General features: G+C 38.8%; 1 protein-coding gene across 2 annotated transcripts in view; it reads left to right on the top strand.

The window, feature by feature from the left end:
• The window catches only part of kank4 (KN motif and ankyrin repeat domains 4), a 69072-nt gene extending 55476 nt beyond the window's left edge, over positions 1–13596 (top strand). For both annotated transcript variants that reach the window (XM_034882380.1, XM_034882379.1), the window contains exons 5-10: positions 3913–4173; positions 4889–4973; positions 5315–5534; positions 5677–5819; positions 6435–6635; positions 9341–13596. In XM_034882380.1, the coding sequence (XP_034738271.1) occupies positions 3913–4173; positions 4889–4973; positions 5315–5534; positions 5677–5819; positions 6435–6635; positions 9341–9460 (1030 nt within the window). In that variant the 3' untranslated portion in view covers positions 9461–13596. The remainder of the gene's footprint in view (positions 1–3912; positions 4174–4888; positions 4974–5314; positions 5535–5676; positions 5820–6434; positions 6636–9340) is intronic.
• The last annotated feature ends 1371 nt before the right edge of the window (positions 13597–14967 follow it).

The raw sequence follows: 14967 nt of genomic DNA, 5'->3' as shown, positions 1-14967 counted from the left end.
GCGTGTGTGTGGGCATGTGCTAGTAAAAGCTGATGAATTTTAAGACGGATAACATATAATAATGGTTGCGAGAACAAAGTTTTGTCTCAAACCAGAAAAATTAGTCTTTCTGGTTTCTGTGATTATAATTAGCTGTTTGGTGTAACAGTCATAACATGAAGCACCTGTATACACACAAACACACGCCTGGATGCTTACCCTAACCTTAACTATAACTGCTAGATGTGTAATCCTAACCATTTGCCTAAACGTTGACGGGACCAGATTTTGTCCCCAGATGGGAAGTGAGTCCCCACAATTTGACTGTGCAGACAGACCTTTGTCCTCACAAGGTTCATAAATGTGAACACAGACACTTTTGTAGACAAATACACAAACATACACACGTTCATAGTAACTACCTCCCTTGTGCACACGACACTTGTTAGCAATCCACTTGTCTGTCAAAGCGACAGCAGCCCAGATTGTTTTAAAGGAGAATTTCGGTCGATTTCAACACAGAGCTCTGTAAATGTGGAGTGCTGTCACTAGCAAGAAAAACAAAAAAAATTGGTGCTGCCTACACAATGTTATCCTACTGCTAGAGTTAGCATCCAACAGGCTTAACAGGACAAGTTTTAAATGTGTTTTTAGCCTCTAAACATGTTCAAAATGTCATTAAAAGTGTCAACCCATTTGCATTGATTCCTTCCGAGTGAAAACTAAATCTCACTGCTGTAGATGTGAAAGAAATGCATGGAAGTTGTGCTAATGCTCTGTTTAAGTCTGTTAAGTGTGCTAACACTAGCATGAGGCTAACACGGTGTAGGCAGCACCGATTGTTTTCCTTTTTCTCTATGCTGACAGCTCTCCAAATTTACAAAACAGAGCGTTGGAATCGACCGGAATTCTCCTTAAATGTGTGCTCAGATTCATTGTGCGTGAGATTCCAAGGTGGCAAAGCAATTTAATGATTTGCAAGACTAACCAATATGTATTAATAGCACCATGAAAACATTTAATGATACACTTGTTTTATCTCCATACAATATTAATCCCCATCACTTGTTTTCTGAAGTTGGGTCTACAATGCCTTGTGGGATTACCTCTTGCATACCAAGGAAACGGCTGCCATTTCAAAATTTGTTATATTCTTGCATTCCTGTTTTTACATTCCTGAGGTTCACTGTATTGTGACCTGCTCACCCTCACTATGTTTTGTCAGAGCTCTGGTGAAGTCTATTCCTTCCTCCCTGTTTTAGAATGATCTGCAAACATAACCTAACAGCGATTTTCCAGATTAAATAATTATTTATCATTTGTGGTAATGTAAGGATCTGGTCCTTATATAACCCATAATAAATTATAAAAGATGGTCTACATCTAGTTAGTCTCTTCTGAGTTTTTGAACTCTGTTCTGGACGATAAATATCTCTCCGTTTCAGATGCTATTTATAATGAGACAAACATAATGTAATGTCAGTCAAAAACATTTTCTCTGACTATCTTAAGTCTGCCCACATCAGGAAGTGGGCTGCTGTTTGCATTTCTTCTCTTTAGATGGTCTAACCTATCTTTGCTCTCCCTTGAGCTCCTCTGGAATCCAGGGAATGCTGTGGTGTGCTGTTTCTGTGTGTGTGCATGTGTGTGTGTCTACAAATAAGCCGGAATCAGTGCCATTCAATATAAGACTTATCTGATCATTGATCTCACTGAGGTTCCTTCATGATACACCCCAATGATCTTGACACACACACACACACACACACACACACACACACACACACCTAAATATATCAGCCTTTCATCCCTGAACAAGGTTGGGTTTGATCCAGGGTTGCATGTGTGCAAACATTCCTATGGATTTCCATGTATATGTTTAACTGTGTGAAGGAAGTTTTTTTGGATATGTGGTCCAAGGTTGTACTAGACAAGCACCTTTTTTAGGCCACATTGAGGTCCACAGGGTAATGACCTGTTAGTATTTATCTAGCCTTGGTCTGTGTTGACTTAACTGCTTTCATATTGTGTATTACTTGCTGAGGTGTTTCATTGATGTAGCCGTTTCTGTACATGTCTCATTTCTGTATACACACATTACTGTTTGCTGTGAAACATCATTTAAATGTTCTGAAGCCCATGACAGACCAGGGGCCTCATTTATAAAACTCTCCGTAGACTCTATTCTGAAAGGTTTATTGTGCCAAAAGTCAGAATTTCCAAAACAACATTCTGATAACATAACACCATACGGTGCACACCTGTACAGGCTCTTCTCGTTATAAATACGGACGTGCACAAGCTTCACGCTCTTCCCAAGGCCGTCCAATGTTTGTCCTAATGAGGTCCATATCAATCAATCACTGAATATTCCACCCTTCTAAAAGGAACCCTTGATGACCAATCATGAAACAGAAAAATGGGGGGAGGGGGAATGCCAACTCTGCCATGCTGTTGATTGGTTGCAATACACAGGCAATCGGGAACCGGCTATTCATTTTTTGTCCGGTCCCGGTTAATTAAGTCCAATAAAGCGGTAGTGGATTGGACTCATATTGGCTTCATCAGGGTAATAAACCCTTGTGTGGTGTTTGGGTCTGTTGGACCCGTTTTCAATGTTTGCTTAAAGAAAAAATATGCTATTTCTGCTTGCTTCTAACTCTAACTCATTGGCCCTGGCTCATTTTCTGTGAAGACCATACAAATTAACTTATGTTTAATGACTGCAAACGGTTCATCCCCCCTAAACATATCAATTACACATGAGGTGTTCGGGTCTACTGGACCCAAGTGAAATAATTGTAGGTGCTATGAAACTTAAATGTGTCCTCCTCCTACCCAACTGGGCCTGCTGTGTGTGTGTGTGTGTGTGTGTGTGTGTGTGTGTGTTTGTGTGTGTGTGTGTGTGTGTGTGTGTGTCTCTGTGCGTCTGTACAGTATATGTGCGTGTCTGGGTGTAGGTGTGTGTATGCATAAATGTTGTCTTTCTGCACCTGCTATTATTACCACACAAAGTTACAAAATTGTTACATTTCAAGCACTTTCACCTGTTCCAATATATGTTCTAAGAAATAACACCAATCATGATCAGAAGTCTTACAAAAGTATATATTTTTCTACCTTTTTTTATAACTGAATTTCCTTGTTTTCTCACAAAAAAATAAAATGATCATCTGATCATAAATGTGATCTCACGGGTTAATGGCAAATATGAACCATAAATGAGGTATTTATTGTTGGTAATAAGCTAAAGTAAACATCTGTTAAGTATTTTTTACATAAACTGTTATGTCTGTATTGATTTAAAAGCCTAATAATGTGGTGGGTGCACCAGACTCGGGTACATTGGCAGTGTAACAAAAATATGAACACCAAAGTGTTAAGTGGCACAGGTGTTTTGATTGCAGGCTGTGCGCTCAACATCCAGAGAACTTTATCCATGTGATATTTCATGTTACTATCAGAGGTCAGTACAACGTAGTCTACAAAGCCTTGGGCGCGTTACGCACCATCACATGCATGATCAAAAGGTTGCTGAAAACTGGACACATTTGAACGCATTAAAATTATTTATAAATCCCAGCTTTTGCAAGAAACATTGCAACCTCAAATTTCCCTCTGATTCACACAACTCTTTCTTTCATAACAGGTTTTATAAATGAGGCCCCAGATGTAGTTGGTCCTACATAATTTAAAGAATGAATGAATATGGATTTAGCTAGAAAGTTATTTTCTCACTTTTTAGGCCACCTAGTAGGCTTATAACCTTTATTTATCCAGGTAAGGCGATTTAGAACAATTTATCACTTGCAACGACAACCTGTAACTTAAGAGTGGCTTAATGATGTGGACGCTTTATTATAGTAGTGGATGATTTTGGTGTCTATGCTTTGGAAATTGTGCACATCTCCACTTGTTTGTGTCCACCTCCAGCTATGAGTCAACATCCAGCGAGGAGTGCAGTGGAGATGAGAAGTTGAAGGTGGAGCTGGAAGAGGAAGACAGCTCAGAACCGGAAATAGAGAAGGAAAATGAGTCGGAGCCTCAGCCAGCAGAGAAGCCTGAGGAAGAAGCAGAGACCCAGCAGAAGGATGCAGAGAAGGGTGCTGAGGAAGGAGGTGCTGTGGCTGCAGAGAAGGAGGGTGAAAGAGGCCTTCTGGATCCAGAAGGCCTGCTGGAAGAACAGGCTGAAGGGTGAGACAAACTTTAAACCTTCATTTATGGTTGTGTGTCATGAGTTCCACTGTAGCTATGGAGTCTATGCCCAGAAGCATGGGTACATTACATGGGTATCTAATGCACTTTGATTGGTCAGCTTGGACTGGTAGATGTTGATCATAAAAAATACATTAGGCAAGTTTAAAAAAAAAAAAAAGGCTTAGACGTTTTTTTCCCCTTCAGTAACACAAAGCAACGCAATCGGAAATGCAAACCTTCTGCTCACTGGGATCCTTGCTTTCTATGACATTGAATAAAAGGAACATCAACATGTCAACTGCATAGGATAGTCTCATGTTTAGTAATGAAACAATGTAGCTCATATCATAAAGTAAACGAAAGTGTGTGTGTACACGCTGCAGAGGCCCGCAAGGCCACATTTTATCTTTTGTTTTCATCCCAGACAGAATGTACACAAGTTACACAAAGTTACTGTCTTTTGGCCTGCAACTTTGTAATGCAGACTTGTTTTGCAGACTTGATGATATTGATGTTTTCACAATGAACATGAAAAAGCAGAAAAGAAAATAATGGATAGAACAGATGTGGAGTGTGCTGTATTAATTATGTTTCACCTATTAGTTACTCCTGGTCTGCTTGAAAGTTCTTGACTTAAAATCATATTTTAAAAATAATGTAGCATCTGTGAAAACAGGCAGGTCCTAATTGAGTCTTTGGTCTTTGTTTCCAGGGAGAAAGTTAACCAGGGGTTTATAGATGCCTGCCTCTATGTAAAGGACCGCATGGAAGAGGTTTCATCCCCAGATAAAGAAATGGTAATAATTTCTTTTGGCTGTTTTTTTTATTTATTGAAAGTTGTGGAAAATGATTTGATGATCAAATCTGATTTGACTGCAAAGTTATTGTTCATGGTTATCGGATGTTTATTCAGTTTTTAAAACACTGATAAAAATAATGCTTTAGATACTTTTTGATGATCTATTAGAGCTCTTTGACTTCACTGAGTACAATAATGTGGCTTACAGTTGGATTCCTTAGGCTGAAAATGCAAGCTGCTCAACAGCCCGAACAATAAAAATGATGTTCAGGGAACAGTAAAATTGCTGCCACAGGCCCCTTTTCATTTATATCTTTTCTGTCTTTCTTCACTCCCCAGCGTCAGATTTTAGTGGTGCTCTACCAGGAGTGGTTCAAGATCTCCAGTCAGAAAGACTCGCAGGCCGATACCGTCAGACTATACCTGCGACAAGTGGGATTGACGACTCCCACACTCCTGCCATACGTAGTTAACTTGACAGACGGCAACGGGAACATGGCCCTACACTACAGTGTGTCGCATTCAAACTTCCCTGTGGTCAAACTGCTGCTGGATACTGGTAAGATACAAGCACACACAGCTGAATGAGCAACAGAAGAGCATGAGTAGAGAATTTTAACTGAAGATGGCTAGATAAGGCAGTAAAACACTGCACAAAATGCTCTTTTTGACTGAGTTAAACATTGTGTTTGTGTGTTCAGGTCTTTGTGAGACAGACAATGTGAACAAGGCAGGCTACACTCCAGTGATGCTCGCTGCACTGACGGCTGCAGAGAGCTCTGATGACCTGGAGGTGGCCCAACAACTGTTAAAGCTGGGTGACGTCAATGCTTGCTCCAGACAGGTAATATACATGCCTGCACTGACTCATCAGGTCCCCTAAATTTACCGAATATCAAACTATTTGCTGAGTTGTGTGATATGTTGTTGTATTGTAGTTAGTTGTATTTCCGGCACAGTAAATCTGAGAATGTTTTACACATACCTCTGGGGAAATTGGGACATAAGGAATGTTTTACAAGTGGGGGTGACTTTACGGGAATACACCAAAACTTCAGCTATTTCTTCTCGACAGCAAGGCCATCTACAGTGCACAATTTGGGAGAGAGTAGCTGAGAGAGTAGCTCGGAAAGCTTACCAAAGTATCAGGAACCTTAAAATGTACTGTTAGCACTTTCATTAATACAGTGTAGGAAATTAATCTTGATGCAGAACTTTGTGAAAATGAACTTCTGTAAGACTTTGGTGCAGTTTTAGCCTGTATTTAGACATGGAGTCCAGATACAAAGATTTTGTTTCAAAACATTACACTTAACTCCTCTCTTTTGCACATTTTAATTTTCACTTACGTTTCTTTCTCTTCTCTTTCCTATATTCCCTCCCTCATCCCAAACCCTGCATCTATTTATCTTCCCCATCTTTTAATTCTTATTCTCTGTATCTCTCACTCTTTCTCTAGGCGGGCCAGACGGCACTCATGCTCGCGGTGAGCCACGGCCGCGTTGCCATGGTGAAGCTGCTCCTGAGCTGCGGTACAGATGTAAATGCACAGGACCGCGAGGGCTCCACTGCCCTGATGTGTGCGAGCGAACATGGACACACAAACATTGTTCGAATGCTGCTGGAGACAGGTTGCTGTGACACCAGCCTCAAAGATAAGGTATTCCTTTTATACTGCAAAGTTAAACACTGTCAACTGGACTTAATTGTTTCTCCTCTCTTCCAAGATGGGTTTTGCAGGTATCAAAAGGTGATATGCCATCTGAATGAGTCTCTACTGGTCTACACTGTAAAACCTCTTTACAATCCTGCTCAGATTGTCCATGCTCTCTCTCCAGGATGTGTACAAATTTTGTCCTGTTTCTATTTTCCTGTTGTAACTTGACATAAATCTAAGCATTTCTTAGGTACTTCACTACATATAAAGTGCTCCTCATGATTTCCATTTTAAATCAAAATTGATAATGACCTTTCAATTTTAAAATCTTAAGCAGCATTGGTGATTCCCCCAGTATTTTGTCTTTCACCCCGCCCCCCTCTAATTATGCACTTCCACTTACTAGCTGGTAGCATGCAGCCAATGACACATGGGCATGTTAGCTCAGATGGGACTCCATAGTACATTCATTTGCACCTCATTAAACTAATGGTGCCTGTCACCTGGATTGAATCAAATTGTGATCTTAAAATCAAAAGTTAAATCAAATAGTGGATTTGGAAAATCATGACACCCCTAGGTTCTGCTGATGTTTAAGTACAATTCAATGGGTGAACTGCCTTAGTGTGTTGCTAGGTTTATAATATCACAATGTTGTATGAACCACACCAAATATGCTCACTTAAAGACATATGTTTATACATAAAATATATAAAAGACAAGAGTTAAAGACATTGAACAGGTTCTCTCTGTAGGTAAAAACTTGGCTTTAATATGGGTCCACCTTAAACTCCTTGAGTAGCATGTATTAGTACGTGGACCAAATGGCAACAAAGACAATGATCAATACTGAGAGGGAAAGGCTCAAGGCAAACGCCTCAGACCTCCTGTTTTTGCTGCTTTTTTCTTCATTAGGACCATTGTGACTCTTTTTTACATAAGGATTAACAACACATTCTCACTCTCATCTCGTAAAATATGGACGCTTGGTCAGATGCCTTTGTTGTTGTTATTCACACTAAAAGTCTCCTTAATCGTCTTATCTAAACAAGCTTGGTCAGGACTATTGTTTTTTTTTTTTTTGACACTGTTATGTTAAGGAAAAGGTTGTACGGGTTGGGATTCATTGTTTACTGAGATGCCAGCGTTCACTTCTTCATTTTAACACTTAGTTATCTGCCGCCTGTACGCCACAAATAGTCGCAGGGCTCTAAGTACCTGGCTCTAACACATGCAGCAGAACACAGTAGGTCACTAGAAATTAGTCTGAGTTAGGTGCCCAGTTAGGGTATAGAGCATAAAGCAGCTGGTGTCTGGCCCACACAGAAGATTGATTGTTCAACATGGTACGTTATTGATTTCTCTAGATTGTTGGGTCTCCTCTGCAGCCAGAGGTGCCCAGTCCAAAGTATAGCCAAATCCCGACTGGCGTCTTGCAATCCTTTTAACACTGTTGCAAACCTGCTAATACTGCTTATGTACACCCCCCACCTCTACGCCTGCACCCAACTGTGGGCTTTGACTCTAGTTCCCAAAATAATGCAAGTATTGTCACTTCTAAATTAACCAAACATATCGCTGCTTCCAATGCCACTATACCATTACAGCATATCACTTCTTGCTGTTGTCCAGTCCGTCAGGATGGGGACTTCAGAGGACATCTCATGTGTTCTCAACAATCATGAAGAGTCTTCAGGTTAGGTGGATTGTTTGACCTAGATTTGACTTTACCACATGGACAGCTCAGATGAATCTATAAAGATGTATCCTGCAATCATCCTATAACTCCATGTGCCTCTGGTAGATTATTTGCTGTCTGACTCCTAACATTACATGAGAACAAACTGTATTTAGTGCTAGCGGTGGACAGATGTCTACAAACTTAGAAAATAAACAGCTCTAGCAAACAATTTGAAATTAAATGCAAGTAATTCAAGCAGTTTGTTTAACAGGTTTGTTTAATTTACAAAAAGTATAATACACAGCATTTACACTGTTTTGAGACATCTGTTTTCCCATGAGACAATAGGACTCTCTCAATATGCAGCCTTGTCTGTTTTATTTTGCTGTAATGTCTTCTAGGAGGCCTTTGATTATAAGAACAAATATGAAACACCAGGACACGCTGTGAGAATTATGTAGGAAGTACAAACATCATAATAGAACACTGCCAGTTCAGTAAGCGGGAAAATTCACAGAATTCAAATATTACCGTCTTTATGCTTTTATAGACCAACATCTGTTGAATGTCTTTTTTTATTTTAGTGGCGGCATGTACTGCAGTTGGAGAAAAGATTTTGAATGTTCTTAAAACAAAGTGTCAAAAATGTTCTTGTAGATGATTATGTCTTGCATGCATTCAGAGATTTCCACTATTTCACTTTCATTATATCCTACAAACCCTCCCCAGGCTTATTATTTACCATTGCCTATTACACAGGTCATTTCTGCTTGATGCAAGGAAGCATATGAGTGGATATGATTATAATCATTTGATCAATGTGTAATTTGGGAAGAAACTGATTATATCAGGTTTACAGAAACGTGACATATCATTATATGGCATTTTCCAGTAGTATTACCTGCATCAGGGCAGGTGCAGCATGTTCTAAGATGTCAAGTTACTAGAAAGAGCAACACTGCCTCTGTCAGGATAAGAAGAGTCACTGCAATGAAAGGGTAACATTTTTTTCTCTGTTTTTTCCCAGAATGGACAGACAGCGCTGTCTGTGGCAGAGGGAGCCTCCCACCAAGAAATAGTGGACCTTTTGAAGCTCCACACTGAGACACAGGCCTCTGAGACCGAATCTACCACACACCTCCTCTGAGCCAGACTGACCCCCTTTACCTTTCCAAATCACTCCATATTGCCGAACCCCAATCCTTTAATTTCCAAGACCCTCTGCCTACTAACAAAGAGGGAAAAAGTTGAAAAAGTAATATTGACACCAAACAAGACTAGGAATGACCAGTGGAAAAAGAGGATAAGCTCTGTTTACGTGGAACTACACATAAACCTCTGAGACTGGAGTTTCCAGCAATGAACGCCCACATTGTACTTCCACATCTCAGCCAACATGCCCCGTGGGTGTTGGATATGCTGCATTAACCACTCAGTGGACACACAACAAAGGGCAAGTCAAATTGATGACCATACGTTGCCATAGTGACCAGTGTAATTGCCAGGATATTACGTAGGGCACAGGGCGGGAATATAAATAGGGACCCAGGATGGACAGACTGGCGAGTGGATGAAGACATCCTCTGATGAACTGCTGCTTCTTATCATCAACTAGCTCTTCAAGCAAAGTACTAAGCACATGATCTACCTTTTAAATATACAAGATATATGACATTATTTCTATTTTTTCTTCATGACATTGACATAATTCTTTTCATATTTGGACATAAGCCATTGTTGAGAACATAGTGTATGTAGAATGTTATTATAACAGATTATAATCATTAACAATCAGAAACTGTATTTTCTACTGCACTTTTTTATTGTGTTTGTGTACAGTAAATATTCCTCTCTAATATCGGTGTCCACAAGAAGCTATATATCACTAAAAGTGTGAATTATGAAAATTGAATCATAGAATAGAACTTCTGTATTACAATTCCCATCATGCAGTGGATATTTACAATATTTAATGTATTGTTTTGCCACAGTAAGGATGTTTTTCCACATACGGGACATGGGTGATCATCAAATGTTAATTATTGAAAACAAATGTTTCTGTTGGAGATAAAATGTTTCTGTTGGACACAAAAGAAAAGATTTTTATAACCACAATATAAACAGATTAAAGAAAGACAAAAGTCTTCTAATAAGAAGATCGTACTGTTCAGAAGGTGCATGCCAATACACAGTTACTTCCCCTACTAGCTGTCTTATAGTACTAAACAACAGTATGTTCTAATACTGTCTGTTCTCATAATCAACGTCTCTCTCTTTCCTCGTCCCTCAGTTCAAATATATTGTATGTCTTGTTTGCTTGCTCTTTTTAAATCAACCCTGTATGCAACTGCTACAAAATGCACAATGAATGTCAGGCTGGCAGTGATACATTCCAAAAAAATAATGTAGCAAGTCTAACTATACTGGCATGGATAATGGGACTATCAGAGACATTCTGTAGGATGTCAGTGGATATTTCAGACATAGGAATTAGTCTGAATATTTTTACAGTTTGCGACTAAAGACAAATCTGCCTGTCTTCAGGTTACTAACACTGGTCTCATTTTGTTCCTGCCTCAAGGCATTCATATTTTAAAAATGGTAAAGATGCCAAAAACAATGGGTTGTTTATGAATTGCAGTCCTAAGAGAAGCAATATTAATGAAAAACTACCTTTTCAATCAGAAACTAAGTAGGGGGGGTGTCTTTGCCTTAATCAGATGACCATCCTACATTTTAGATATAAGATGTGTTCCAGGGAATGTGGTGTTTTTCTTCCATTTTCCACAAACACCCATATTCCTAAAGTATCTTGAAACAGCAGTACTGGTCTGATAAAATGTTTACAACTTAAAAGCTCCCCTTCAGTGACCCCTGCAACAAAACCCTAAACGTCCAGCAGGTCAAGAAGTTATCAGTTTCCAGAACGGCATCTGGAAGAGTGATTTCATCTTTCTGAAAGGGGACATACAGTAACCATACTTCATTATGTTTTAAGTCTACATTTAAATCAAATCTTTTAAGGGGTACACCAGCAATTTAGTGTACTGTAGCACCTTTATAAAGTTGGGAATGCCTCAATGGTTAAAATGAAAGCTCAGAGGCCAAGATATCCTGACTTTTAGTTGCCAGTTTAAAGGCCTAGTCCACTAGTAACCAGGTATTTTTGAAAACAACCATCCAAATACTGTTTAAAAAAAAGCCGTCCAAATGAAAATGCAAAAACACAATTGAGTTTTTGTCAAAAGCATGCCAAACCAACAGGGGGTGATGTAACTCTAACCCTAAAGCCATGCTGGCCAATGAGAAGCCTGAATAATAAGCTATTACCAGAAGATTGCAATGACGCATTGATCACTCCGTAGCACATCCTTATGCCTCTGCTCCTTCATATAGTGGAAGAGTAACTGTACATTTATGTGTAAACAAAAAAAAAGTCATGTTAGCAAGGTTGGAACCCACACTATTTTGGCCACATCCACCGTTGCTCACAAAGCCAATAACGATGCACACTCTGGTGTTACAAGCCCCCAAAAAAAACTGAAACCTGAGTATCTTAAACCTGGAAGGTGTTTTCCAAAAGTGATCTACAATGCATTTTGCGTCTGGACAAAAGGATGCAAAAAAGGAAAAGATACCTGTGTATATGTGGACTAGGCCTAAATCATGCTCCAAAAACACTGAATACTCAAATTGCATCTTGCAACCATTCCTCCAGCTCTTAACACAGACTTTCTGTTATAAACTTTTAGTCTCCAAGACAAGATTATCCTGATGCTGGTGTCTGGTTTACTTTTTGTCTGACTTTAAAAGCTCCTCTAGAGAAGACATTGGACAACTGTTTTCTGTTTAATTGGGGTTTGCTGGGATTACTGAAGGTGGAATTCAAAAGGGGAATACCACTCATTTTAACAACTGCCATAATATCTGTAGACTATGATGGTCAAGTCTTCATTTACAGCCAGAAAACTTTTCCTTTCTACAGGAGGCAAGAATTAGATCACAATGAACTGTGGAGAGTCTTCAGTATCTGTTGTTACTGACAAATCAAACATCTCCGCTATATTTGTTTGCTTCGGTCATAAAGCATTTATATTGCCATGCCTACAGTTCTCTATGTAGTGCTGTCTTCTAAGCTAAATGTATTAACTTTCCTTCTGGGCTGTAGTGTGATCTGACCACTGATGCTGCACCAGTGCTCTCTCATTCCCAGACACTTTATTAATATGGGTGCTAATATGGGATTATATAGATTGACATGAAGATAGACCTCTTACATAAAATCCCTAGATTACATAGCAGTATACACAATGGCTGCATTTACTCAGAAACAACGGGACATTTTCAACAGTGGCTTAGTAATGAGATCATTTGTTGAGGCACAAAGTGGAACAGATTTTTTCAACAATGAAGCTGCATTTACACAGGATCAGAAATAATTTGTTTTCACTCAGTGCAGCACATCTGATCATTATTGCTTGTCTGTATATTAAGTGATGGAAAAAGAAGTTTGTGTAACTTCCCACTTGTCAGACAGCTAAAGAATGATCAGATCCGTGCTGTGTAAAATATCTGATGTATCTGGTCTTCCGTGCCTGTGTATTAAATCTTAAAGTAAATCACATCCATGTGTTTAATCCAGTGTGACCCAGATGTAATATGGTTTCATTACTGGCTCAACACCAAAGAACTGAAATCAAATCTGTTTCACATGGGGTTAAATATATAGTTTTATCTGTTCTTGTATATTTACCAAAATACATGTGCATACAGTATTGTGAAAAATATATAACAAGTATTGTCTAAAAGTTTGCTCTAAAAGTTATATAAGTATTTATTCCAAATGCTATATTTTTACCATATATAGTATACTTATGTATGCATGGACAAATATTCCAGTGATTCTGTTCGAGGGGAATTTGAATGATTGGAAATAATGCTGAGTGTATCCTGATGATGTGACAATTCTTATTTTTGACTGGTTGGGTACAGTATAGTACATGTGTGCTATTGACAAGGTTGTAGATTGAGTTATGTGCCCTTAATTGCTGCCTTTAACATTAGTGGGAGAAAATGTGAAGAAGACTCAACACAAGCTAAAGCTATGCGGGCAACATCTCTCTTGTTTGGATTCCCATCTGAAAATTAAAGTCCATATACAGGGCAGAGTCAAATGTAAAAACATGTACTTTACCTCTCTGTAATATTCCTTGTACAATGGGCTTATTTGTTGCAAACCAGAGAACTACTTCTAAATAAATATATATGAAGATTTAAAACGTATAAACTTTTGTTCTTGATCATTTCCAACCGAAAACAGCACCTACTGCAAAGCTCAGATGATGTCTGTGTTTCTTAACATTGTAGAACACTTTAATCTAAGTCAATGGCTTACAGTAGTGAGTATGTAATTTTCACAGTATATAGATAAATGTTACTCATCTGTCCTTTTTGCTAATCTGATATTTGAATACAAAAACTACATGTCAGACTTTGCAACTTGATAGATATCATTAACTGTCAGGCACCTTTATGGCCGCCTGAACAACATTGAATGGTAAATAACTGTGTTGACATTAGATCGGGTTACATCCGTTTTTTATAGCTTTAATTAGGATAAAAAAACTAAAAAGGTCGCTCTGAAACAACCATTTATACACAACATGTGTACACACTCAACATGTGTGTGTGAACACTTGATTTGAAATATACCTGCAACCAACAGAATAAATGAATTAAACATGTATTGATGTTTGCAATCTTAAATAGGATGAAAGTAAAATTGAGCAGTTAGTGCTATACTGGATGATTATGCTTAAGCTCTGAAAACAGTTTTCTGGGACACCTCACAGGAGGCTGATGTGCATGCGTGGGCCCCAGCGCCAATGCCATTTTATGGTGTAATGAAATATAGTGACCAGCAGATGGTGGGATTACTGCGTAGTAAGAACACAAACTGTGAACAACAGTCTCTTTTTCATGTGTTGGATCATTGAGAATCTTTTTACACCATCTAGTCACATCTTCAAGTGAGAACTGCTGTCATGCAGGAATGTGTAAAAATAGCAATAAGAAAATGTAAGTCCTTAAATCAGTGTCAGACTACTTACATTTAACATTTGCTTATGTGAAAGTAGCACTACCACAATATAGAAGTATAAGTAAAAAGTGCAAGTGCTGAAGTTTGGCAACAAAATGTGTCAAGTTTCAAAAGCAAAAGTTCTCATTATACAAAATGGCCTCTCTCCGTGTGGCAAAAGTCACACGCAGACAATTAATGAAAAGTCTAAGGACAACGCTGCATGTGCAACAAGCATAATTATAAATCTGATTTAAGAAAATAACTGGACAGATCTTATAAAATCTAAATAAAACATCACCAAGGAAGAACAATATAAACTTAACTATGGCTGCATTCACAAACAGTGCAACACAGACACGGTTGTTGATGTTTTCATCGGGAGAGTAGGTAAGTGCAATGTGTTGTTGTACTAACCTGTTGGAACAATATTCTGTGAGTCTTGAGCATCAGGAAGTCCACCTCAATCGGCTCTAGGTTCAGCTTATTTGCTTGTTCATTTTCAGAGCACAATATTACCAGTCCATCCTCTCTGTTCCCAATGTAACCAGTACATTCAGCCAATGTCCTCTCTG

The sequence above is a fragment of the Etheostoma cragini genome, chromosome 9 (assembly GCF_013103735.1).
Source record: "Etheostoma cragini isolate CJK2018 chromosome 9, CSU_Ecrag_1.0, whole genome shotgun sequence".
Classification (NCBI taxonomy): domain Eukaryota; kingdom Metazoa; phylum Chordata; class Actinopteri; order Perciformes; family Percidae; genus Etheostoma; species Etheostoma cragini.
The sequence above is the reverse complement of the archived record's forward strand: the minus strand, read 5'-3'. Positions and strand labels throughout refer to the sequence as shown.